The 24364-nt window shown below is 37.6% G+C and overlaps 1 protein-coding gene across 7 annotated transcripts in view; it reads right to left on the bottom strand.

Moving 5' to 3' along the window:
* The window catches only part of NFIB (nuclear factor I B), a 170113-nt gene that overhangs the window by 62864 nt on the left and 82885 nt on the right, over positions 1–24364 (bottom strand). For all 7 annotated transcript variants that reach the window (XM_005522671.3, XM_014252275.2, XM_088053977.1 and 4 more), the window contains exon 3: positions 9674–9727. In XM_005522671.3, coding sequence (XP_005522728.1) covers positions 9674–9727 — 54 coding nt within the window. The remainder of the gene's footprint in view (positions 1–9673; positions 9728–24364) is intronic.

The following is a 24364-nucleotide window of genomic DNA, read 5'->3' as shown; positions in this document are numbered from 1 at the left end:
CTCTCACTGGGACCTGTTGCAGCTGAGAGAAGGGAATTTGCCATCACCCAGACGGAGCTGCTGCTTCTTCTTCTCCTTCTCCTTCTCTCTCTTCCTTCTGCAATGGTGGGCCTCACACTCCCTGTCCTGCCGGGACGTGTGGCAGTGCCAGCCACCACCTCAGAGCTGCTGATACACCTCAGCCACCGGCCCAGGATCTCAGCTCATCCCTGCTGTTCCAGCTGAGTGTTCCTCGGAGCCCTGCAGGAGCACCGGGACTGACTGCCCGAGGGGTTTGTGAAAACAAAGCCTCTCCTCCATCCCTTCCCATCTCAGCCGAGAAGGCTGTCCCAGGGTCCCTGGTTCTGTTTTCTTGTTATTGCTGTAGTTATTGTTGTTTGTTTGCCTGGTTATACTAGTAAAGAACTGTTATTCCTATCCCCAGATCTCTGCCTGAAAGCCCCTTGATTTCAAAATTATAATAATTTGGAGGGAGGGGGTCTCCATTTTTGTTCCAAGGAGGGGCTCCTGCCCTCCCTAGCAGACACCTGTCTTCTAAACCACAACACCATATAACAAAAAAATGCACACAGTTCCATTTTTGCTTTTCTTTTCCTCCTCAGTTATTGCTTTTTAATCAAAGTTCAGGTAAAGTGGATGAAGGTTAGTAATTCCTCAAGCAATGGCAGTCTTTCCCTCTTCTGCTTTTTTCCTCCAGCAGAAACAATCTAAAGTACTACATGGAAGGGAGATTTCCAAAGAGAAAATGATTTATTGATTTTTAGTTGGCTTATAAGTGAAGTGTGGCATAAAGCCAGTGTACAACCATGCAGCCAGCTCTGAAGCTGGTAATGAGACATGACTGAACTTCTCTGCTGTTTATCCAAGCACTACTACTTTGAAGCACAACTTCTCTCATCCAAACCAGGCTAACTTAAGAGGAGTTTTAGCCAAGTGTAGATTAATCAAGCTATCATTATAGTGAGAAGACCCAAAGCTCATACTAAAAGAAGAAAAAGCCTATGTTTGATTTTATATGTAAGAACACAGATGTGCAAATGGATGCATGCATATACACCCAGACACATATGTTTAATCTTCAGTCTTCTCTCGTGGATTCTTAGTTTTGGCCACTGGCAATATTGAGAATACATAATAAAAAGAGCAATACAGTATTTCTCTAGTTGTGATGATGAAATGGGAGCAGGGTAAGTATTTTGCCACTAAGTGGTATCGCTACCACTCATCCCCTCACAAAAGGATGCATTGTTAACTGATGGGACATATCTTTCTTTCACTCAGGTTCCATCCTGCCTTGGAATGGACCAAAAATAATGACACCCACAGATATATACAAATACTTTGGCTGGCATAAGGAAATAAAGGGAAACTGCAGCTATTGTCAATCTCAACATGAAAAACTACTTGACTTTTTTCTCTATGTAATTAGACAAACTATTATCAAAGAATTAGTGCTACAATAAACAATCTGTGTCATATCACTGAGCAACTTCATCCTGAGCTTTATGTTCTAGCAGGGAAGGTGGATTCCAATGCTGACTCAGGGTTTTAAGGTCAGCATTTTAAGGTCCAACACCAGTGAACTTCAAAAGTTTCACCTAGTTATGAAGATAATCTATGGTGGGTATGTTACACAACTGTTACTTGGCTCCCAGCTCTGCAAGAAGAAAATATTCTGTGCCATTAAATTTCTGGAATTTGTTGTGGGAGCAAGCATTCTACGTAAGACAGAGGTTAAACAGCAAGACTGTATGTAGAAGGTATGAAGTATAGGATATTTTCTGTTTATGGTGTGAGATACTGCCTTCTACTTGATGAAGCTGATCACACCACTGAGTAAGAATTAACATTCACATTATTACGCTTCACACAAGACAAGAATATGCAGTGTATATTAATATACAGTATAGGCCTTAATTTTTTTTTTATTGCCCGTTCCTTAATGCACTGTTTACATAAATGCATTAAAGAGACTTAAATTAGCACTCTTGGTGTGTGTTTCTGATCTGTTCAGTATAGACATTCATGCACTTGATTAGTCTATTGTATTCCTGACAATTTACTTTATCTTTTGATGGTCATGATAACACTGCTGTCTTTATCATTCAAACCTAAAAGAAGCATTGAATATTGTTATTTTATAAAACTCATCCTACCTGAGAGATGGCACTCTCTGAAATGAGTATTACAAATTGTCATTATTTTTAAAAATCTTATTTCTAGAAAAGAAGAATGTCTCACAAAACTGCCATAGTGTGATGTTGTACAAAGAATCAGTCATTTCCAAAACCCACATATAAAAGTATGGTTTTTAAAATTCTCTCCTAGTTTTTTTATATGGTGATTAGAAAATCTTTCTCTTCTTACCTTTTTTAAAGAAAACCTCACTCATGATAAATAAAATTTCCACAATGGAAAATAAAATTCCACAATGGCCAGTCCTGTGGCATCAAGCATGATAGAACAGGTTAAGCCAAGCAGCAGTTCTGATCAAGCTCCCATGTACAGTCAGTAAAGGGGGAAACCTTCAGCAACACCCCCAACTGCTGTAGAAGTCACTGCCCTAGTCCTTGCACCTCTCCCACTCTGTTTCTGCACTATGCCTTTTACTAGGCCTTGAAGAGATGAGTTACAAGTGTAGCTTTTAACTGTTCTAACCATGCAAAAAGTTAAAGAAGGGGGTCACAGAGGAGGACATAAAACAGTTTCAACTAACTGAAAAATAATTTCAGTTTACTTACTCTAACAAGCTTGTTCTCACATTACTTGAAAGCTTACTAGTGACTCTGCAAATTTTTAACCGGTCTTTTTATGTCTTCTGATTTGATTGTACTTTTATGAATAGAATGCCTATTCATGTTCTGCTGTATATTGGCTAGGGCCTAACCATAAAACTGTTTCCTGGTACTATTATAAATATAGTTTTCTCACTGATACTGTCTTGGTTTTGAGCAACTTATAAAAGGATAAGGATCCAACCAGTGCTGGAAACAATTTGCAATAATATACTTTAATTTCAGGATCTTAAAAGGAGGAATTATAAAACAGTAGATAGACTTACTAGCAGAAAAACAAATACATAGAACAACAGGAGGTACTGTGAGAAAAAAAGGCTGAAGACATTAGCCTGGTTTACAGCTGTACATAAAGTTATGCAGGGTAATGTTCTGGATGCTGCTAGCTACAACTTTGTACAGATACTATTTAGTCAGAAGTGGTAGTGAAAAATTAGTCTCACACTGTTCATAAGTCAAAATACAGTCAGCAGACATGCAGTTGGTTTTCTTACTGCATGCATTTTGAAACCAGCATCTGAAAAATAGTAGCAGAAACAGGTTGCTACCAAAACAGAATATCTTAAAAACAGATATGGGTGGATAATATTTGCCAAGCCGTGACAAAGAAGATTTCAGTGATGATACCATTGAAAAAATTGAACCAAGCTCTGCCTAGAGAATAAGGCTATTTCTGCTAACACATAACATTCTCCCAAGCCATCAATATTATTGCAGTAATGTTGCAATAATGTTGTAACTGGGACAGGTAACAAACTTGCAGAAAGACCCCCTGACTGCATTGAACTTTCAGCATGATGAGGAACTAAAAAGCCAAATATGCCATTTTCAGAAACAAATGAGATTTTTGACATCCTCAGAATTATAGCCAGAACAATAGTAATCTGTGTTGCAGTAGAAGTAAATTTGAAGAAATAAAAACCAGGTTCAAGGGACTCTGAAATCCATGACTAGAATTCAAGAAGTAAGTTGCCCTAAAACTTACCAAGAAAGAGAAAGGGTAAGTAACACAAATGTGTATTGCTTTCTATTCCAGAGGGTCTCAGGTTATATTGAAACTACAGCCAAGATTTAAGAAAAAGTTGGGGGAACTCCTTTCTAACAGCTATAGCACTAACAGGTACCAAAAGGGAATTTTCTGATGCCAAAACAGGTTTCTGGAATTCTAACTCGTAACATAAGAATTTTTAGTAAATTCTTTCTCTGTGAATACTTTGAAGTAAAAACCATCACACACACCACTGAACACAACAGCATCTGAATCACATGAGAATTGATCACAGCATCATTTATTCACACAGCAGGTTCATAAAGAAGGAGAACAAATGCAAACAGAAATGTAAAAGTAATCCTAAACCAGTAGACAGAAGTAATTACCACACCAAATTCCAAACCATCCTGAACGGCCTAAAGTTATTTCTTTTGGAAAACAGGGCTGTACAACCCATACAGGTTTATGAGTGCTGAGATAGTACAGCTGGGCACTGACCCTAGAACGCCCCACCCCACCTTCTCCAGCTCAGTGCTGGGAAGCTGAAAAAGAAAATGACTGACATTACTAATTCATAGAGCATTTGGGAAAGGGAGAACTTCACAGAAAATCAAGACCTGACCAAACCCAACCCTGCTTTATCTGAAGATCACTATCTGAGATGGCACAGCTGCAAGTACATAAGAAACAGCAAGCATTTCAAGATATCCACTCCCATGCTGGAAAAGAGGTAAATATGTGTTTATTTAAATACAATTGTGTTTGAATTCCCTATACTACTACTTTGGCATCATGGCTTCCACAAGAAAAGCTGCTTACAATGATGAGGCTGGGGAATATCTCTTTTATTCTGATTAATTCCAGCTAATTCTCCACCCACAAGAGGGTAGCTTGCAATAGAGTAAAATAATGAAAGCATCTGTGGTCTGAGATATTCAAAACACAAAGACTTTTGTTTATTGCATTTTCAAAAAGGGTGCAAAGGTTAAGACCACGTTCCTCTTCAGAGGTTATTTCTGAAACTACACATTCTAAAACTTAAAACTGAAATATTTTATCTGAAACAGAAATATATAGGCAAACTTATTACACACTTCTAAGGGCTTGATAAAAAAAAATATTCTCCCTTTGGCTGCTAGGCCATATGAAAGTGCAAGGAAAGCCTTTGGGGCTCTACATCTGCAATATATATTTGCATATTGAGAGATAGGTGAGGCTCATTGCAAGATTTTGGCAACACCTTTTTTAATTATAAAAAAATCAAACCAAAACAAAACAAAGCAAACTTCAGAGTTGGTGATTTCATTCAGGTCTTCTTTGGAAGTGGTTCCTAAAATAAAATTTCTGGGGAAAATAGAAGAGGAAAAACAATTCCAGGACAGTGAGGCTGGGGCTGGGGTTTCAACTACCTGTGCCTCATTCAGATTAAAGACTTTATCACTAGGCAAATTCCCTGACAGCATATCATGGGTTATTATGGAGGAAAGAAGGGAACCAGTGGGGATTAATGTGAGGCAAAGAGGCCGAGACAGTTTGTCCATCTCTTCCATGTCTTCATCAAAAAGTGTTATCCCATACAAATAATTTAATATTATTCAGCATACAGGCTCAAACCTGAGTTCTCTGCATCCTGCCTGATCTTATAGTCACAGAAATTTATAAGAAAATATTTTTTAAACCACATAAAATGGAATAAAATCTATCAAGAAGAAAATCCAAGCAAATAAAAAAATTAGTGTTTGCCACTTGCTAGGAAGCACAGCTCTATTAACCTCTGAATTCATAAAAGGAAAAATCTGAACACACTCATCTTCCCTCACCGAAAAGGCTCATACCTGTCTGAGTCGGGTCAGCTATCTTTTGTATTAGCCAATGCTGGACAAAAATGGCTTCAAAATCTAGAAGGCATCCAAACAAAAAGAGACTGGTTGCAAGCTTTACAGCAAATTGAGACTCCTTACTGTCCTACCCAGACAATGTTTAACTCTATCAATGTTGCTATTTCTTACCCCTATTTTAATAGCTTAAAAAGGCTATCTTCAAAGATTTGAGCAACACAGCAGAAACTGGACACAGTTCAGTTGATTTTTGATTTTTTTATTTTTTACACTGGCATATAAATCAAATCTGCCAAGCAGAAACCTCAAACCAGTGGGAAACAGCAAGAGGTCTTATTAATATCTAGTAGTTGTGACCAGCAGGCAGAATGGGAAAGAGTAATAACGCAAAGCAAAATCCAGAAAATCTTCACCTAGAAGAACTGGCTAGTAAGAACTGTATTTCTGAAAATCTTATTGTTATGGTCAGGGTCAATATTATTAGCTTAGTTACAGTTCTAGATATTTTTATCTTTTTATTCACCCTCATAATTTTCTTATGCTTAACAGATTAATTCACTGAAGATAACTTCTGTCTTCAGTACATATCCTGTCACACTACTGCACATATTTCCAGATACACTTGTGAAGGATGTTTTTTTAGATTTTCTTAAACTTTATAAAAAACCTGCAGGACTTACAGGGAGCAAATAATAACATAGTGTTACACTGAAACTACTACACTGGGCTACCTTTAACAGACTGCTTCAACTGTAGCTCAGAGCATTTTAAGCACAAAGAAAGAAACAAGACAGGCCTAAAATACTTCAGTTGCGTTTGGATTTTGGTGGCTTGCTGGTGTTTGGTTTTTGTGTGCAAAAATATGAGTATTTTCAAACTTCTAATCAAGTGTGCCTCTATCTGTTCAGACACCCTGACTGGGGCCTTTTTCATTTCCATTCTCTCTTTTAAATAGTGTAAACTTTTAATAGTTAAGACTGTGCTAGCACAGCACAAACTTTTAGATACAAGGAACTTGAAGGCTGATGCAAACAATAGCAGTGTTTAGATTTTTATCCTCTCTCAGTTTAATTCTGTTTATCTATCTGTCTGGAACTTATTTAATAATTCCTCCAGACAAGCAAAATTTACAACCCAGCTGTCTGTAAAGCCAGATTCAACCTTTATAAAAATATGTTAATATATATTTTAAAATATGTTTTATAAAATATATTATTCAAAGTTATTGATAAATAAAATTTAGAGAAGGATACCCCAGGATTTAGCTACAAGAGCTACATACCACTTCCACCACAAGCTACACCACAGGTCTTAATACTATACTGGGCTATCAAAATATTCAGTATATTTTTAGGAACCTATTGTAAAGAATTCCAACAAATGCTCTTAATGTTCTTTTGTTTGGCAAGTCATGCTACCCTCTCTCCAACTTGTTGTTAGGACAACAAATTACCAGACACCCTAAAGAATGCAACAGTCTCGCCAAACCTAGAAAAACCCACTCTTAACACCAGCAGCTTTGCCAACTACCACTCAGTTTCCAGCATCCTCTTCCTTGGCAGTATCTTTGTGAAGGTGGTGGCATCCAAAAGCTAACAGCACACAATCCTTGCCAGCATCCTGGCTGCTTGACACACAGGCACTAGAACAAAACATGATAGAAGAACCACCCTCCTGGCACTACCAGTCCACATACTCCTGGCTGAAAACAAACCTCAGAGTGGATATCCTCCAGGGTTCTGACAGAAGTGACTGTCTGGCTCTAATAATAACAATCGTGTGAAGTTCAGTAAGAAAGGACAGCTTTTCCCAGAGAAGATGAATGGCATGCAATTCCTTCTCATTCTCCTGCACAGCCTCAGAAGTCCTGTATTCTGCCATCCCACAAACCAGAGCACTTTCACCTTGCCAGTTTAACTCCAAAACAATATTACACAGGGAAGCTGAACAAAGCTAGAAAGTCATCCTCCAGCAGATGACATTCAATTATCCTCTGTCTCTGCTTAAATGAAGGGTTTCAAGGGAAGCAAGACACAGCTTCTATTTTCTGTCCCCACTTGGCAGCAGACAAAAGGGATAATGCTGGCTGCAGTGACTCCAAATCATGAGAAAGTGTTATGCTCATATTTGAAGCAGGAAGTTTCATGATGAATCAGCAACAGGTTTATCTGCTTTCTGTGTCCCTCCATCTTCTGACACTGAAGTCTGTCAAATGTTACATCTTGACCCACAAGTCTGCCCACAAGAAAGCCAACACAACCTGTCTGCTGCCTCCCGAAGGTTCTGTGTAGTAGTTTAGATTACTGCCAAACTACCACATTCTGTTACTGGCAACAAGATTCCTCCTCACTGGAGTTAAGTCTGAGGGCTGGAGAGACTGGACTCGCTGTGGAGTGTGATCCGCACTAGTAAAATATGTAATTCTACCTTCCTACTCCAAATGCTAAAAGGTACTTCCAAACCAGAATTTTAAAGCGTGCTGAAGGAGAGCTGACCCTGCCTTCAGCTTCCTAAACCCAGAAGCTACGAAGAATCCTTCAAGATTAAAAGGGGTAAGGTTAATACATTTGGCTTTTCTTGCACTCACAGAGATATCCTAAAAGCAAAATAAACTCTCTATAGCTAATTGGTCCAAGTTTCAAAAGGTGTAATTATCCATAGGAAAACTTTTCCTATTTATTTTATGAGTAAATTTGCTCCTTTGGGTTTTTAAACCACTATTCTACATAATGTATGGTATGTATTTAACAGAAAAATAAAATTTCACTCTCAACATCCCACACAGTTTGGAAAGAAACAGCATCAAAGTCTGCAATTGAAACTGATAACAAGCCTGAATCATCCCTTGAAGAAAAAAAATCACTTGCATTAGAGCTTAGAATGATGTTATTTGACTTGTTCTGCCCTTTTATCTCTAAAATACATCTCCTATCTTCAAGGACACATATCTGGGATTTATATAACAGGAATATGGCTTTTTGTATAATGATCTTTGATGGTTCTCCCGCTTTGGGATATTCACACACAATACACATGACATATTTCACAAACAGAGAATACTTTGATCATACGCATGCTACAAAACTGTACAACCACAAAGCAGACTGTTTATCCTAATGTTGTAGCAGATCCAGAAAATATCCATGTGTATGTTAACAGCTCAGCAACGCAAAATTACTTCCTGGTCAGATTATGGTCCATTTTGGATTTAGAAGATCAAACTGAGTTAGTTGCAGCTTATTTCAAATACACACATCATCTGAGAGCTAAAATGAGAAGATTCAATGTGATGATAGTGGGTGGAGTCACTCCATTACTAATAAGTGATAGTGTGTCTCTCTAAATTGTTTGTCTGACTCTGATAAAATTCATAACGTGGCAAAGGTTTACAAGACTTACTTGCACAGCCCAGTTGATTAGAAGGATAGCCTCATGAAAATTCAAGGAACCTTTTGTCTAAACAGACTGGAATGGCAAAGCCTGGGTTTGATTTTCTCTTGTATTTTTATTTTAAAAGAATCCTTGAAAGGACCATTTACACTAGCATGTCCCTCAAAGGAATGTCAGGTGTTACTAGCTCCAAGACTGCTCTGAGCTGATATTAAAAAAAAAAAAAAAAATTAATTAACACATTTGTATTTTATAAAGCACACATGAAGAGTTAAAAAGATGGTAGCTCAGTCACAGAGTTCAGACACAGGTCAATTGTATTTTTTCTGAGATGAAAGAAAACGGCTAGCATTGGAAGACTTTTACAAAAAGAAAGTTATTTGGGAATCTTGCTTCCTTACTCTGCTACCAATTCCCATTTAGAAAATTCTAAAAACCATGAGATGAAAGAAAAACTCCTTAGATTAAATGAATGCTGATGAAACTGCAACTAAGGCACTGCCAGTTTAGAGGAACTAAAGTATCACAGCTTGTCCTGAGTATATGTACTCACCAGTGCAAGATAGGTTGCTCACCAATTACACTCTCTTTAGCCATTATCAGTAGTATCATTGTTCTCAAACAATTTTAGATGCACATGTTCGGGAACTTATATTTACCTGGTGGATTCTTGGCAGGATCATTGTGGCTTGGACTTCCTGGTTGTCCAGAATCTATAAAGAAATGAAAGAAATGTTTTAATAATTTGTTTTGCAAGTATCTCTCAATCATATAATACCCTCTATTAACTATTAAACTAATACTTCATTCTTTAAAGGTCATTTCCCTGACTTTCTATGTGAAGCATTATTGAACAAACAAACTGTCTGTAACTTATTTTATGCAGATGTAGAATCATTGTGAAAGATGCAATGATCCTAATAAGAGGAACTTGTAGATCACTGAATAAGGACAAGAGATTCATTCAGTTAAATACTCAAGTTGTAAACACATTTACAAGGGTACCTTTTCATTCCTTTTCCATCCCCCAAATATAATATTGCATAATGAGCAAAGCAGAGGTAACTGCTCAGGCAGTGACCAGAAAGACACACTGGATCAGGCAACTAGAGGCTGCAGTGATGAGGCCTGTTGCTTTAGCCTTTCCTTAAAACACAAAGGCCTACATTGCTTCCACACTCACGACTGTGACAAGGATATGACAGTCTGTTTAAATACAACATGATCTTTGTGTTCCTAGCCTGTGAGAACTGCTGTTGTGAAATTAAGATTATGTAACGTCAAAACTAACAAACCTCAAACACCGTACACGTCAAACTGTGTTTTCATTATACATGCACTTACTGAATCAAGAGGAGAATGTAATTTCATGTTAATACGCTAAATAATAAATTATATTCTTATTAATAAAAAAAGTTTCTTTTAAAAAATCTACTTTTCACTGTATTCCCACATCAATAATATAACAAAACCCTGCTCCAGCGTAAGAAATTAACAAAGATATTAAAAAAATTACTGCAGAGAGGAAGAAAATAAATGAAGCAACACCATTTTTTCCACATACAGGCTTCTAAAATGGAGCTATTTTAGTGTCTGAATAAAAAATACTGATTTTCTCAAATGTAGTGGTGTTATTAATAGCATAAGACCACCAAAGGATTGCATCATAGCACCACAGAAACTGCTACCACCAAATGAACTCCAGATGGATGTAGAGGTGTAGAATGCGTTGCTGCTTACAGTACCCAAAGTAAAGAAGAAGAAAATACAGAAAAGAAGAAAAGTTTATATCAACAAATATTTTTCCTTCAATTACCATTTCCTCTTCTTATAGTTGAGGAAGTCCTCAGCTTAGAATGAGATTCCCTCTACCTGTGACAAGAAGCTCTTTGAAATCTGTTGCCACCTGTTATGTAGCTTCATATACATGGCTTGACTCACATGTCTCTCAAACACTTTAAATTAATACAAGCTTGATTCTGCAGAAGATATCAACTGAGATGGAAATCCTTTCCACAGCTCAGGTTCTACTAAGCTGATCTGAATGGCAGTTATCCAAAAATGTGTATATCTGGGTAGATGCCTGAGAACTGGAATTCCAAGGCACATGTGAAACTCAGTTCCAGTGGTGTTAAAAACAACTAAATTTTCCAATACCAAATTAAATCGCTCTTGTACACAGTAAAATGCACATTAAATAGGGAATTTCCCATGAAATTACATCTATCTTCTTCATCCTTGGTCAGGAAACATGAAGGGCTAGACTATGAGCTGGATTCTACCCTTACCATTGTTTGGCACCTGGTACTCTTAGGAGTCCCATTGTGCAGCACAGTATGTAACCATTCAGTATGTCTGCTTCTTCGCATGATATGATACTTCCCTTAAAAGAATTAATTTAGTTTAATGTGAAAACTTAATCAGCTACAAGAAATGCTAAAAAATCTAATGTTTCTCCATATATGGACCAATTTGTGGAGAATTTTCATTTTTCCTGTGTGAAGTAGATGGTCTTCTAACAGATATTCTTTGATTCGGCAAAACATACATACTACTATTTAAATTCAGATTATTAGAGAGGACTTATTTGACACAGCAGTGGTCTGCGTGTAAAACTACTGCAGATGTGTGGCTAAATGAAGTGTCAATTTGGTAGCAGATAAACCAAATAAAGCTTGAACAACACAGCTTCAGGATCACAGAGATTTGAAACTGAATTAATGAGGCCTACCAGAAAATAACTTCTGAAGTTTTCTCATGTTAAAATTCACGGAAAAAAAGCACAATGTGAAGTAATTTCTTGGATCTTGCACAGCAATTTGCCTCTATTTCTAGTTTCTGGACTCAGGATTTAAAGATTAATGGAAGTTCAAACAATTGTAATAAGATTGTAATAAGAAATTTAGCAAAGAACTTTCTAATCATATGGATAAGCAGCTGGCTATTTATTATATTTTCCAGTCAGACTTTGGGTTTTGTTAACTACTCAATAATCATGGCTTTTACATATTGATCCTCAGTCTGTGCTTTCAGAGATCTCAACAAGATTTTGAGAAAGCAGAGATTACTGAAGTAGAATATGAGAATAAAGTTATCTAAGCATTCACTAAATGCCGTTGAAAAATCAAATAATTTTATTCTGTATGAGAGACATAGAGTTCCAAACTATAGAACTCTGCACTTATAACACAGAGAAGCATCTGATCCTCAAGATGAAAGACACAGACTTGAGGTGACCTGTGATGATCCAATTCTCTTACCAATGTCAGTAATTATAAAGCACTCTTCTGTTCTGTTTTGACTGGATGCAAATAACTTTGCAAAGTCCAAAAGGATCATGGTCATTGTAGGATTAAATTATATTAATAGTTTCATATGAGCAGAACACTGAATGAACAGATACATCAGAGCAATGCTCTTCTAAAAGAGGGAGTAAGAGGCATTTTTGGGAAGCCACAGAAGCTAAGGAAGAAAAAGACATGTTCAAAAACTTTTAATCTTTCTTTGTCCTCATCTGTACAAGATCACTAATTAACAACATGAGCCCTTTCTTCCAGAGTGATTGAGAAAGACATAAACCAAACTCATTGTCTGTCTAGCTGGATTTGCATTCAATTGTCCCAGCAAATAACTCTTACACACTTTAAAAAAAAAAATAATATCCAACAACCAAAAGTAAAAGAAATCAAACCACCAAAAGAAAACCCAAACCCCAAGCAACTTCATAAGCTAGAAGCTGGAAAGATACACAACAAGAAGCAAATAAAATCTCATCATGTTCATGCAATGAATCTGAAATTTTCATAATTTTAATTTATGTAGCTCCCAACTGTAAGTTCCCTTAGTTTTTTTGTTGTTGTAGTTATTGATAGGGAGTTGTTGGTAGGGAGCACCTACACATACCATTTCCACAAAATGTCTTTCCTGTGCACCTCACAGCCAGAGTAGCATATCTGCTCTGCTTTTCTTGGTGCTGACTGAAGCAACTCATCTTTGATAAGTTATTGCCCCATGGATTAACAGTTTATATGAAATAGGTTCAAAGAAGAGTTTACTTTTAACAGGTCAAATAACCCTGATGCACTTTATATATAACTTATCATGATTTAGCATGGCTGTTTCCAAGACATTCTATATCAAATCACTCTTGCTTCTAGGAGACTGTATGAAAGAATGAGTCAAGAAGCTGACATTTTTATACTTCATTTTATACTCTTATACTTAATTTTTTCCTATGTTTACATTTCCAGGGGTTGATCACAATGAGCATCTGTGAGTGCACGTAACTCTCAGTGCAACCAGAGTTAAGACAAACTGACTGCTGAGGCCTGCTTCAAGTGAGAAAATAAGCTTCCATTTTCCCTGTGATACACTAGGAAAAGTCTTGGCTTCATAAGGCAGAGGAAAATAAAAAAAAAGCTAATGGCTTGCCATATAGCAAAGGATGACATGCTCTCGCCCAATGAACCACCTTGTCTTTGACAAGCAGGAAAGATACCCATGCCAACAAAGTCAAGAAAGTCACACTTTCACCAGCTTCCTGAAGGATTTTTAGCATTGCTCACCTCAGTAATCTAACTTTTCACTTTTCAGCTGATAAGAGAGTCTCTAAAAAGCAAGCTGCTACACATTCCTTATGCCACATCCAGTACAAGAAATCTTATTTTTAAGACTGTCTGTTAGAGCATAATATCACAGGCATTGAAAACAAGTAGCAGCAGAATCTGTTAAAATCTAAAAATACTTTCTAGAACCATGTCTTAGGGAAATAAGCACATTGTCCACAGGCATCACACTAACGAAATAAACTTTCTCAGTGAATGCCTTTCTATTTGCCACAGGTTATGAGGAGAGCCTTTGATCAGCCTCAGATGATCTCAGTTTACAGACACTAATTTAATCATTCACCAACAGGTAAATAAATCCTTGCTCTTTGATAGTCTCTGACTGTGGTATGAGGGATAAGGGACCATAGGAATGTGGCCATCATCAAACCATGTATAATGTTTTTCAAACTTTCAAATTAATATACAGCACTTGGCAGCTGACAGTTCACTATCATGAACAGAAATCATAACTACTTTCCAGACTGTCAGGATTACTTTGCCACCTGACATCACTTGAGGCAAATGGTTGTACCCCTGAAAATCACAGGATCAGCTGTGATTTTGATCAAGATTGTTGATCTTGATCTCTCAAAGACTCTGAACATCCATAGCAAAGACATCTTCCTCTTCTCCAAAGGAAATAAGGTGGGCAGCAAAAATCCATAGAACAGATAAATAATTTCATCCCTTTACTTTAGATCATTACCTTTACTTATAATTACCCTAATTTTACTGTGTAACTACCTTTTACTGCCTATATTATTTGACAAACTTCCCAAATGCTTGTAACAATTTCATTTCACAGAAGCAGTGTCCTTCTTTGTGTAGTCCTTTTCTGACAATAGAGAATTATTGTACCATTTTAATAGCATTATTCACACCAACTCTTGTGATAGGACAGGTAATTCATGGTATAAACAAGCTAAACATGGCTTAATGCATTTTCCATTGAAAAATGGATAGTATCCACTGAAAGGCTGCTATAAACATAGAAATGCTAGTGTCACCCTTGTTTTCATAAGTATATTAACTTGAGGGGGGATTTATTTTTCATATTTTCATAGATCTCTACACTTAATTCAAATATTCTCCAGAAAATTTTGTCTCTCTGATTTCCTCTGCTAAAATGTTCACCGCCACCGATTTGTTTGATAGAGAGCAAGTCTTGTGAGGAGCTCTGAGGGAGCTGGCATTGCTTAGCCTGAAGAAAAGGAGGTTGAACATTATTGCCCTCTACAGGAGGCTGACAGGAGGTTGTAACCAGGTGAGGTCAGTCTCTTCTCCCAAGGACCAAGTGATAAAACAAGAGGAAACAGCCTCAAGGGAGGCTTTGCATCAAGGCAGGTTTAGAGGTGACACTAGGAAAAAATTCTTCACCAAAAGGTGGCCAGCCATTGCAATCAACTTCCCAGGGAAGTCAGGAAGTCACCTTCACCAAAAGCTAGTTCTGTATTTTTTTATTGTGCTTCATATTCGTACAACTGGTGGTAAATAAGCAGCATAGAGAAATGACCCAGAAGGCATGGCTGGGACCTCTCAGGAGACCAGTGTGACAGCGGGAGATACCCTGAAGGCTGGATGTGGTGATCCTGTGCAGTCAGGCTTCAGCAGCAGCCTTGTATAGCACCAAGGGCTGTAACAGTGACTTGGGCTCTTCACATCAAAAGAGTGCTGCTGTCTAACCTTCACCTACCTGAAAAAGGCAGCAAATAACAGAGCTGACTGCTCACCCCAGAAAGCTGTCTGCTGGTGTTGGTACCTAGGCTTTTAGCCCAAGCAGGCATGCCACTTCATAAAGCCTTCACGGCTTGGGCCATGGAGGTGCTTCTGCTGAGAGCTGATCAGGATAGTCAGCAGAAGCTGGGCTCAGTTTTCATTTTGGCTTAAAATTGTTTGCTTTGGACTGGGGGCACAGCAAGAGTTATTAAGCTATCAGCTGATCCATTTCACCACATGCCCCCATGCCCTCCCACCCCAGACAAGCTTGCCTATGGCCAGCATGGCTGGGTGAAACGCCCTGTCAGTGCCAGTGGAGGAGCATCCCCACAGCTGGGCTCACCAGAGCAATGCCAATGAGATGGTGTGTGATGGGCTGGGGCTTCAGAGCCCAACGGGTCACGGCAGGCTTCCTGCTTCACCTCCCCTTTTATCAGCAGATCTGCCTCTGCCAAGTCACCCAACCAGCCATTGTCAAGACTGTTAACTTTCCTTCAGAGTATTTTAATTAGGTAAATAAAAAAATGGTAATTAAATCAACATTACGTAATGTGTTTCTGATTTGTAATCTCATTTAAATTAATTAACTGACTCAATCCTTGTTTAGTTTTTAAACTGCCCTAGTTAAGAAGTGGAGCTCTGGGAGTAAATTCATTTTTTATGTAGTTGAAAGAAATTCAAGGACCTAGAAGCATTTATGAGAATGAAAATAGCAATATGCATAGTAAGATTTTCAGCTTTATATCTCATGCATAGATTTATCTTTTTAAATTAAATTCCTTTGTTTATGTGACATAAGTCACAACACTTATTTATTCAAAATATTTCTTATACAATTTATAAAGACCATATGTTGCTCATATTGAAAGCTGAACAAATTTCCCCAGCTGTGTTATAAGTTGTGCATGGAATATATACATATCTATGTATGCACGAACACACACACACATATTTTTAAGTTAAGGGTTACATTTTTTCATGGCCTGAAACAAATATTTCCCATACCTCATAATATTAGTTGAGCTCTTTTTTGACATGTACATTAAGATGAGATTTACATAGGTATCAAGCCACATGTGGGTGAATGTGAAAGAATGACATTTCTTTCCAAAAATTGTTGGATTCAGTAGGAAAAGATGAGATATGAATGCTTAATTTTCTCCATCTGGAGGATACTGTGGATACTAATATAGTCAGAAGTTAGTTTTGGAACCCAAGAAGACCTTTTACAATAAGGTATGTTTCATAAAGGCCTTTTTTACTCATTCTTCAGAAAATCAAAAACGAAATGTAGAACACAGTGGAAGATTTATTGTGATGTTTAGGGAAGGAAGAAATTATATGCTAGGCTATGTTAATTTAAAAGTTTATATTTGCAAGCAAATACTAGGAATTTCCTTGCATATACCTTCACCTTAATAATAACTGATCATTTTTTTCGGTTCTGTAAGACAGGCTTGGCCCTGATGTATATGCAATGTATACTGCTGAGATCTTTACAAAATCACAGAATCAATTAGGTTGGAATAGAACTCTGAGATTATTGATTCCACCTTATGATCCAATTCCACCTTGTTAGCTAGACCATGGCACTAAGAGACAGATCCAGTCTTTTCTTAAACACATGCAGGGATGGTGACCCCATCACCTCCCTGGGCAGCCCATTCCAGTCTCCAACCACCCTTTCTGTGAAGAAAATCTTCCTAACATCCAACCTGAACCCACTGCATGGATTCTGGTTTCAGGGAAGCCGATGCAGATTTTACCACTGAGTCCCATGCAATCGAGATTTCATTTTCTGTTCAACTGTAGAGCAGGAAAGCAAAAAGAGCTCAGAGAGATAAAATTCACATTTCCACTACATAAGACAACATTCTTGGGCCAGGGATAATGATGACAGGACTAAGACAAAATCAGTTTTGTTAACATGAGTCACAGACAAAAGTTGTTAAAATCAATGAAAAGTTGCTCCAGCAATTTTTAGATGAAGCAGTTTATGGTAAATTACAGTTTAAAAGAACAAAAAAGCATAGTTCAACATATACTGTTGGATCTGTTGGACAGATCTGCATTTTTTTTTCTTCAAAGTGCATTGCATTCTCCACTAAATCATACAGTAATAAAAGACAGATTCCTCAGCAGTTCAGAAATTTACAATCGTATGCTACTTAACTTACTTCTAAGAGACATGGGGCATAAGGAACGCCATAGTTCTGTGGATCCTCAAGTAACACATTTTTTTATCAGAGATCTTTGTGAAAACAACGTCTCAAATGGAAGTATATACACATGTTCTTTATAAAGTGGTTTAATGTAGTCTGCTGTAATGTAAAAGTTCATGGATGAAATATGCACCACTTTGCCTATCCATATTCACTCACACACACACACACATACACACACATACACACACAATTAAAACAAACTAACCATGACAAAAGAAAGATTAAATCTATTTATGTGCACTAAGTAGGTAATATACAAGACCTGGCTGAAAAATATCACCACAGCTTTTCATGCAAGTGGTTCAAAGCTTGATAGTAATTGCGTGTGTGCTCACAGGCAACGTGTTTATACACAAGCTCATAACAAATGATGAGAAAGTACTGAAGCAACAGTGATAAAAAAATTATGACCTACATATCAATTTTCAATCTACTTTGACCTTTTACAGTAAATAAAAATTAGAAGCACCTAGTCATATGATGTGCCCCAGGAGAATTTAAAATGTAGGACTGACTAAAGCATATAAATGTATGACCAACTCAGTTTTGAATTTGGGCAGCAATGTTCTGCAAATGAATACAAGGAATTTTTTTTTAAGCATGTAACTTGAAAAGGAAAAAAAGTTATCTTGGTTTAAACCATGTAAACCATGATTTTCAAGTTTAATACAAAGCAATTTTAAAGAACATTTTTCGCACAGGTTCCTCATCTCCTACTAGCAACAGTACTGCTGTTGCTATCATATTGGTCAAAAGCTATTATAAAAGTATTAAATCCTATTTGATCATATTCATTTGTGCCTGCCCAACATAACTCTGTAGTTTTGTGGCCAATATCACATGGCAGCATCTGTTTCGAAATTTTGTAATTTTCACTGGATATTACACATCACTTTTAAGTGATTTCTAATTTCCCAAACTTTCTAATCATCTATGTAGATGAAGTTCCCTGACAGAGACTATTGTACCTGATATGTACAATACCAGCTGCAGTATTGATTTTAAAATATGCTTTCCAATTCAGCATACAGCTGAGGCTGATTTTGCTCTTTCAATTTTGTTTTATTTACAAAAGTTGGCACATGTTCTTGCAGTAACTAAGGGTATTACGTACTTGAAAAAAGGATACTACTTTTTTTATCTAAAACAACAGATGTATGGATTCACATTCCAAGGCTTTAATTTTTATTGATTACTAGTTCTTGGGGTTTTTTTGCATGAGTAAAAATTGAGTGCTAATTAAGGGGGCGTTGAGGGTGGGGGGAGATTGAGGGTGAACAAAAACCCTGACTCAAAATTCTTGCTGTACCTGGTAATTTGACAGTGTCTTGAATACTATTTAACCATCCACTGTTTCTAAGGCTTATTTTCTTACCATTACTCTCTCACAGCAGGACCTTGAAAAAGTTATCAAGACTGGTTTGGTCTGAAGCTATAAAAAAAAAAAGCCTTTGGAGTTAAAAAACCTTGTACATGTTTATTGAAAATGTATCAGAAACTCAAGTTTCAGTCTGTATATAAAGCAGAAAGAGTTGTACCACCCAACAGCTCCAAGACATGAAGCCAGAATGAGTAATCTTAGATATTCAGCATGTCTACTATAACTGCAGATTTATTTAGATTCTTATTAAAGGCCCTTTAATACTAAAAAAATAACTTTTTGCTAGCTAAATATATGAAATAAAATTAAATCCAAACACAACTCTCCACTTTAATAACCCTCTATATTCATGTGTTTGTGCATGTATGTGTGTGTGTGCAGAAGTTATAAATTCATATCGATTCAGGCTTATCTTACTTATAGCCAATATTTTGGTCTTTGAGAAGGGGGAAGTCTAATGGGTTAAACATGTTGACTTTCTTGTGCACTACTGAAAGAACAGGAATAAATGTGAACAACAGCCCCTTCACAATAGCATTCCTTACAGAAATATTCCAGACTTTTCAAAAAGCTTTAGAGCAAAAAATAGCAGCATCATACTTGCACTGCCCTTCTTCTGTGAACAATACTAATAATTTGCCTATTGTGCACTCATATATAGCAGATTCAAGATCCAGTTTAATACCTTACGTGTATTCAGGCCCCTTGGCCACTATGTTTTCCTGAACAAATGGGTTAAAAACACGTGACCTGAACGAGTTAGATGAGACACAATGTACTGCACAATAGTTCAGTAGTATGCACTGAAATTATGGCAGACCTTTTTTATGTCTGATTTCAAGACTGATTTCAACAATACTCAAATGGTAACCTGCAAACTCAGATTTTACTTAACCTTCCTCCCTTCTGCCTGTCTCTTCCTGCTCCACACAAATACACAACACACCTTGTGTGATTCTGAAATTAGAGTATTATTACAACTCCCTTTTTAGCCCAGTCTTTTTTTGGTGTGGTTGTTACCAACACTCCAGAGCCGTGTAAAGTCAATCTGTCTGTGCTGCTTGAGCAACTTAAAGCAAATTCAGAAAAGTGTGCAATGCCAAATCTAGACTTCATTCACATCAGTCGAATTTTGAGCAGTTCAGGTTTCCATGTAGTAGTTAGAATTTGTATTGTTATGCAGATGAGACCAATTGGATAGTTTGACATTAAATTTTACATTTATGAACAGTTGCATTAAGCAAATCTCCAAAGCCCCAAAACACTTTTATCCTTTCAAGTAGTTTTCCATGAGGTGTTGTATCTCTGAATAACAATTGTATCACTTTAATGCCCACTTAAAATGCAAGAACATGGGAAAATACAATTCTTACATGAAATTCACCTTGGTCTAGGGCTGTGTTTCTCCACCCAGTGGGTGTGACTGACAGGCAAGCATTGAAGAGGACCCACTAGTAAGTCACACATCACACTTGTAAAAAGCAAACCAAAAAAACCAAAACAAAGTGAAAGAAAAACAAGCCAAAAGAAAAAAAAATAAATAATAAAAAATAAAAGAGCACTGATCACAGGACAGAGCACAGTTAAGTCTGCTGGTCAGCAGTCCTCCCAGATTGCTTCCCCCCTTGCCCCCGCCTCTGAAAAGTGTGAAGCTGCACCATAAGCATAAGCACTTTTCATGTGATACTCTTGTTCATGTGTTGCTCAGTTCAATGTCCCACATTCCCTTCCACATGTGGAAGGAGAACTGAGGTATGTGACCTGTCTGCAGTAGAGCAATGCAACATCAGGGTTGGCAACAGAAGCACTCCACCAGCAGCAAAGCAATCTCCAGAAACTAAGCACAGACCAGCACACAGTTTGGCCAATTTTTCTAAAGTGATCCTGTCATTAGTCTTCTGACATACACAATCACTAAAATTAAATCCGTGTAACAACATTAAAGCACATCCCATATCAAGTCAGTTTGTCTGCTCCAAGTCTAAAGCCCTGTGTCCCCCCAGGAAACACTAGAAATATTGTATGGACCCTTTCTTCTATTTTAGTCAAATGAACAATGAAATCACTTCCATACGCATAGCTATTGATAACAGCATGATGTAAGCATTCAGGAGATGGAAACAGCACATGAAGACAGATAGCCATGGCAATAAGAGTCAAACTAAAGCTTTATATCAAGTTTAGTCTAGAGGTTACCACAGTTAGACAGCATATAGGAGACAGCCCAGAAAACATCACTCTAGGAAGACGGCTAAACTTGCAAACCTACAGAGTTTTTCATGTATCATTTGGCTCGGTCACAGCAAGTGCAGGTATCTTTGCATGGTTCTCACCTACACCATTTCAAACAACACACCACAGCCCAACATTAAGTTCATGTAGTATACAGCAATCACATGAGGATCTCTTAGCAAAGGCATATGTCAACACCAAAAGGATAGCTGCCTTCCCAAATGTATAAGTCTATTTTAATAAGCAGCAGATGGAAAAAAATGTAATCAGTATGTTGCAGCATGACAAAAAAAAAAAAAAAAAAAGACTAGACTAAACACACATAAAAAAATTCACATGTCAAAAAATAACACATTAAATTATAAGGCATGAAAAAAGAAGTGCACTGATTTTAGGGCAGAACAAGGCAAATTCTCTGGACTGTATCTTTCCATGAGATTAGTAGGGGAGAGTGACAGAAAACTGACATATTTTTTTCACACAGGCAGCTGTCCATAAGCAATATTTGACACTAGAAAGGGCACAGTTACCCCATTAAAGATATTGGCAGCTCCATTTACCCAAAATCTAGGTCTATAATTAACTTTAGGCATACTGTATTGTTAAAGATTTACTGAATTGTTAAATAGTTAAAGATTTATTCTAAGATAACTTGCAACCACCTGTATGAACACATTATTTTTGCTGTCTTCTTTTTGCATTTTCTCTCTACCTTCCTTGTGCCATCATCATATGCCTTGGAATATTCTTCAAAGCTGCAATTTTTGCAGTGTCCAGGAAAACATTTTTATTTAAACAAAGTAAAACCACCAAAAGTTGCACAGGTTTTTTGCTTATCTGAATAAGAGACAATCCAATGCAGCTTATTATGAAATGCCTGTTGCTGAAGGCGTCCTTGTGTTTTGTTTTATTTTGCTTCTCACCATTACTTTAAGGAAACACCTTCTCTTTAAGGGTGTGTGGGATAGGAGAAAGGCTGAGAGAATGATGAGTAAAATGAGTAGTTTCCTTTGAAGACTGACTGAAAAGTAAGCTGTGCTTTGCTACCTGGGCTTTATTGAATCATCTGAACAGAAGGCTTACCCTACAACTGGGCAATTATAAAACTCATGGCCAAAAGTCCTTCTGCATTCAAGGCTACTATTATCAGCCTTAGTGTTTAGTTTAAAACTTAGAGGTTGAAGTTATAGACTAATATCATTATCAGGATAAGAACATTACAGGAATAGAAGTGGTAGATACTTTTTTCTGCTTCTGTCTCACAAGGTGAGGAGAGGCTGAACCGCAATCAGGAAAACAAATTTTATTCTGGAGAAAATATATAAGACCATACAGTTCAGGAATTTTCAGATTTATTTTGATGATGTTTAGCTTCTGTACAGCTACATACTTATTATTAGAATTTTCCAATTATAACTATTACAGAAAGCCTAATTTTCTTATTGGCTACAGCAGGGTCACAGATACTTGTGTAACTGCAGATCCAACTGCAGAGATCTGTAGTACTAAATTCCAGATGAACTTGGCTCCTAAACAAAATAAAAGAGCAAGAGTAAGCAAAACCAAGTTGGGTGAGGAAGGGGAGAGACATAAATTCAAAAAAACAAGAGGTTAATATATATATTTAGCACTTGGAATTCCATAAGAGGAATTTTAAGCAAAGTTTAGTGCTTCGTGCCCTCATGAGCATTTTGTAGAACTATAATCTACACACTCTTTTGAAAAAATTTCTCTGTATGCCTGTCTCAGCCATGTGGTGTGTACTTTCCATTTAGACAAATACAGAAGAATAGAAGGGAAATACAAATGTTGGCATAGGTGATTTCAAGCCTTAGTTGTTTGACCTTTTTGAATAAGCTTTTGGCATCTGTGACTTGGCAGGCAGAATGCAGGCCAAGCCAGAACAAAGAGGAAGACAGGAAGCAGAAAGCTGGCCATGTCTCCTTGGCAGTCAGCATTGCAACAGGGTGAAAAACCATGTTGTTGCCAAACCAGAAACAGTGGGGGAAGCCCAGATAGCTGGCAAGTCACATACGGCTGTATTGTACATCCTAAACACTAAATGCTTGATAAACTGAAGTGTTGTACCGGAATCTAATCCACTCTTCTGCTCTACAGGGGAATACTTCATTTGCCCTTGTTTACGTGTTTTCTAAGGAATTGAAATAGCATTGCTACTATCATCTATGGGCTGGCAGGGTAAAATCTTGATGCCACCGTATGAGCATAAGCTTTCTAAGACACTGCTAGAGCATGGAATCCCCTTCACACATGTCCCTGTTTTGCCCCCAGCCCCCAGCCCTGATGATTCGAGCTTTCAAGTAGCCTCAGGAAGCATTGGCAGCAGACTGCCTATTGTGGCAAACTGCATTTACCACTTTGAAAGTAGTTTTCTAATTCTTGCCATATCAGCTGAGCAGTATTATTTCACATCCAGCATTTGCCCAAAAATTATGCAAACACTCATCTTCAAACCTAGGATGAGAAAACAGCTTTGGTTTTGCATACTCTCAAACACCTGAACAAAGGGAGGTTGTTTTGGGCTTTTCTGTGGGTACAGTTCCCACCCTGGGCACAGAATTTAGTAGGTCACTTCCAGCCCTGTGCTCTGCAGATCGCAGGCTGTTGCAACCTGGGGCAGTGCAGCCGTGATGCTCATTGCCTCAAAGGAAGCGGTGGGAACATTGCCAACACGTGCAGAGGGAGGACTATTATAGATGTTTCCTCCATTGGTTAGTCAAGGTTCCTTGCACTTACAGTGGACTGCAAATTTCAAAGGGGACATAGCAGAGTGTGGCTCATGTTGCTCTGTTACCCAGGAAGGTCTGGCTCCCTCCTAGATATGGAGATTGTCTTCCACATAGGAGACCCTCAGCAGCTGTACAGGGACTCTGCCCTCCTAGAGTGGTACAAAACCACCTTGTGCCAAACCAGCTGTTTAGGAGGCTTATTCATAGAGAAAAAAATACACAGGCTATTTTGTCCCCAAATACCACCTATGGTTCAGTAAAGCCTTAGGAAGGGAGGCGGCAAAGGAGATTGCATTTCATACAGATCTTTATTTACCAATAACCTATTAAAGTACTGTTGTCAAAGATACCTGATAAACAATCTCTTTGTAGGTGTGGAATGCATTTCTCACTATCTTTCAGATGTTTCATTCCTGTGGCCAGGCTTTTACTACCTTGA

Source organism: Pseudopodoces humilis, chromosome 4 (assembly GCF_049639895.1).
Source record: "Pseudopodoces humilis isolate 2021_Gansu_Grassland_sample_001 chromosome 4, ASM4963989v1, whole genome shotgun sequence".
NCBI lineage: Eukaryota > Metazoa > Chordata > Aves > Passeriformes > Paridae > Pseudopodoces > Pseudopodoces humilis.
The sequence above is the reverse complement of the archived record's forward strand: the minus strand, read 5'-3'. Positions and strand labels throughout refer to the sequence as shown.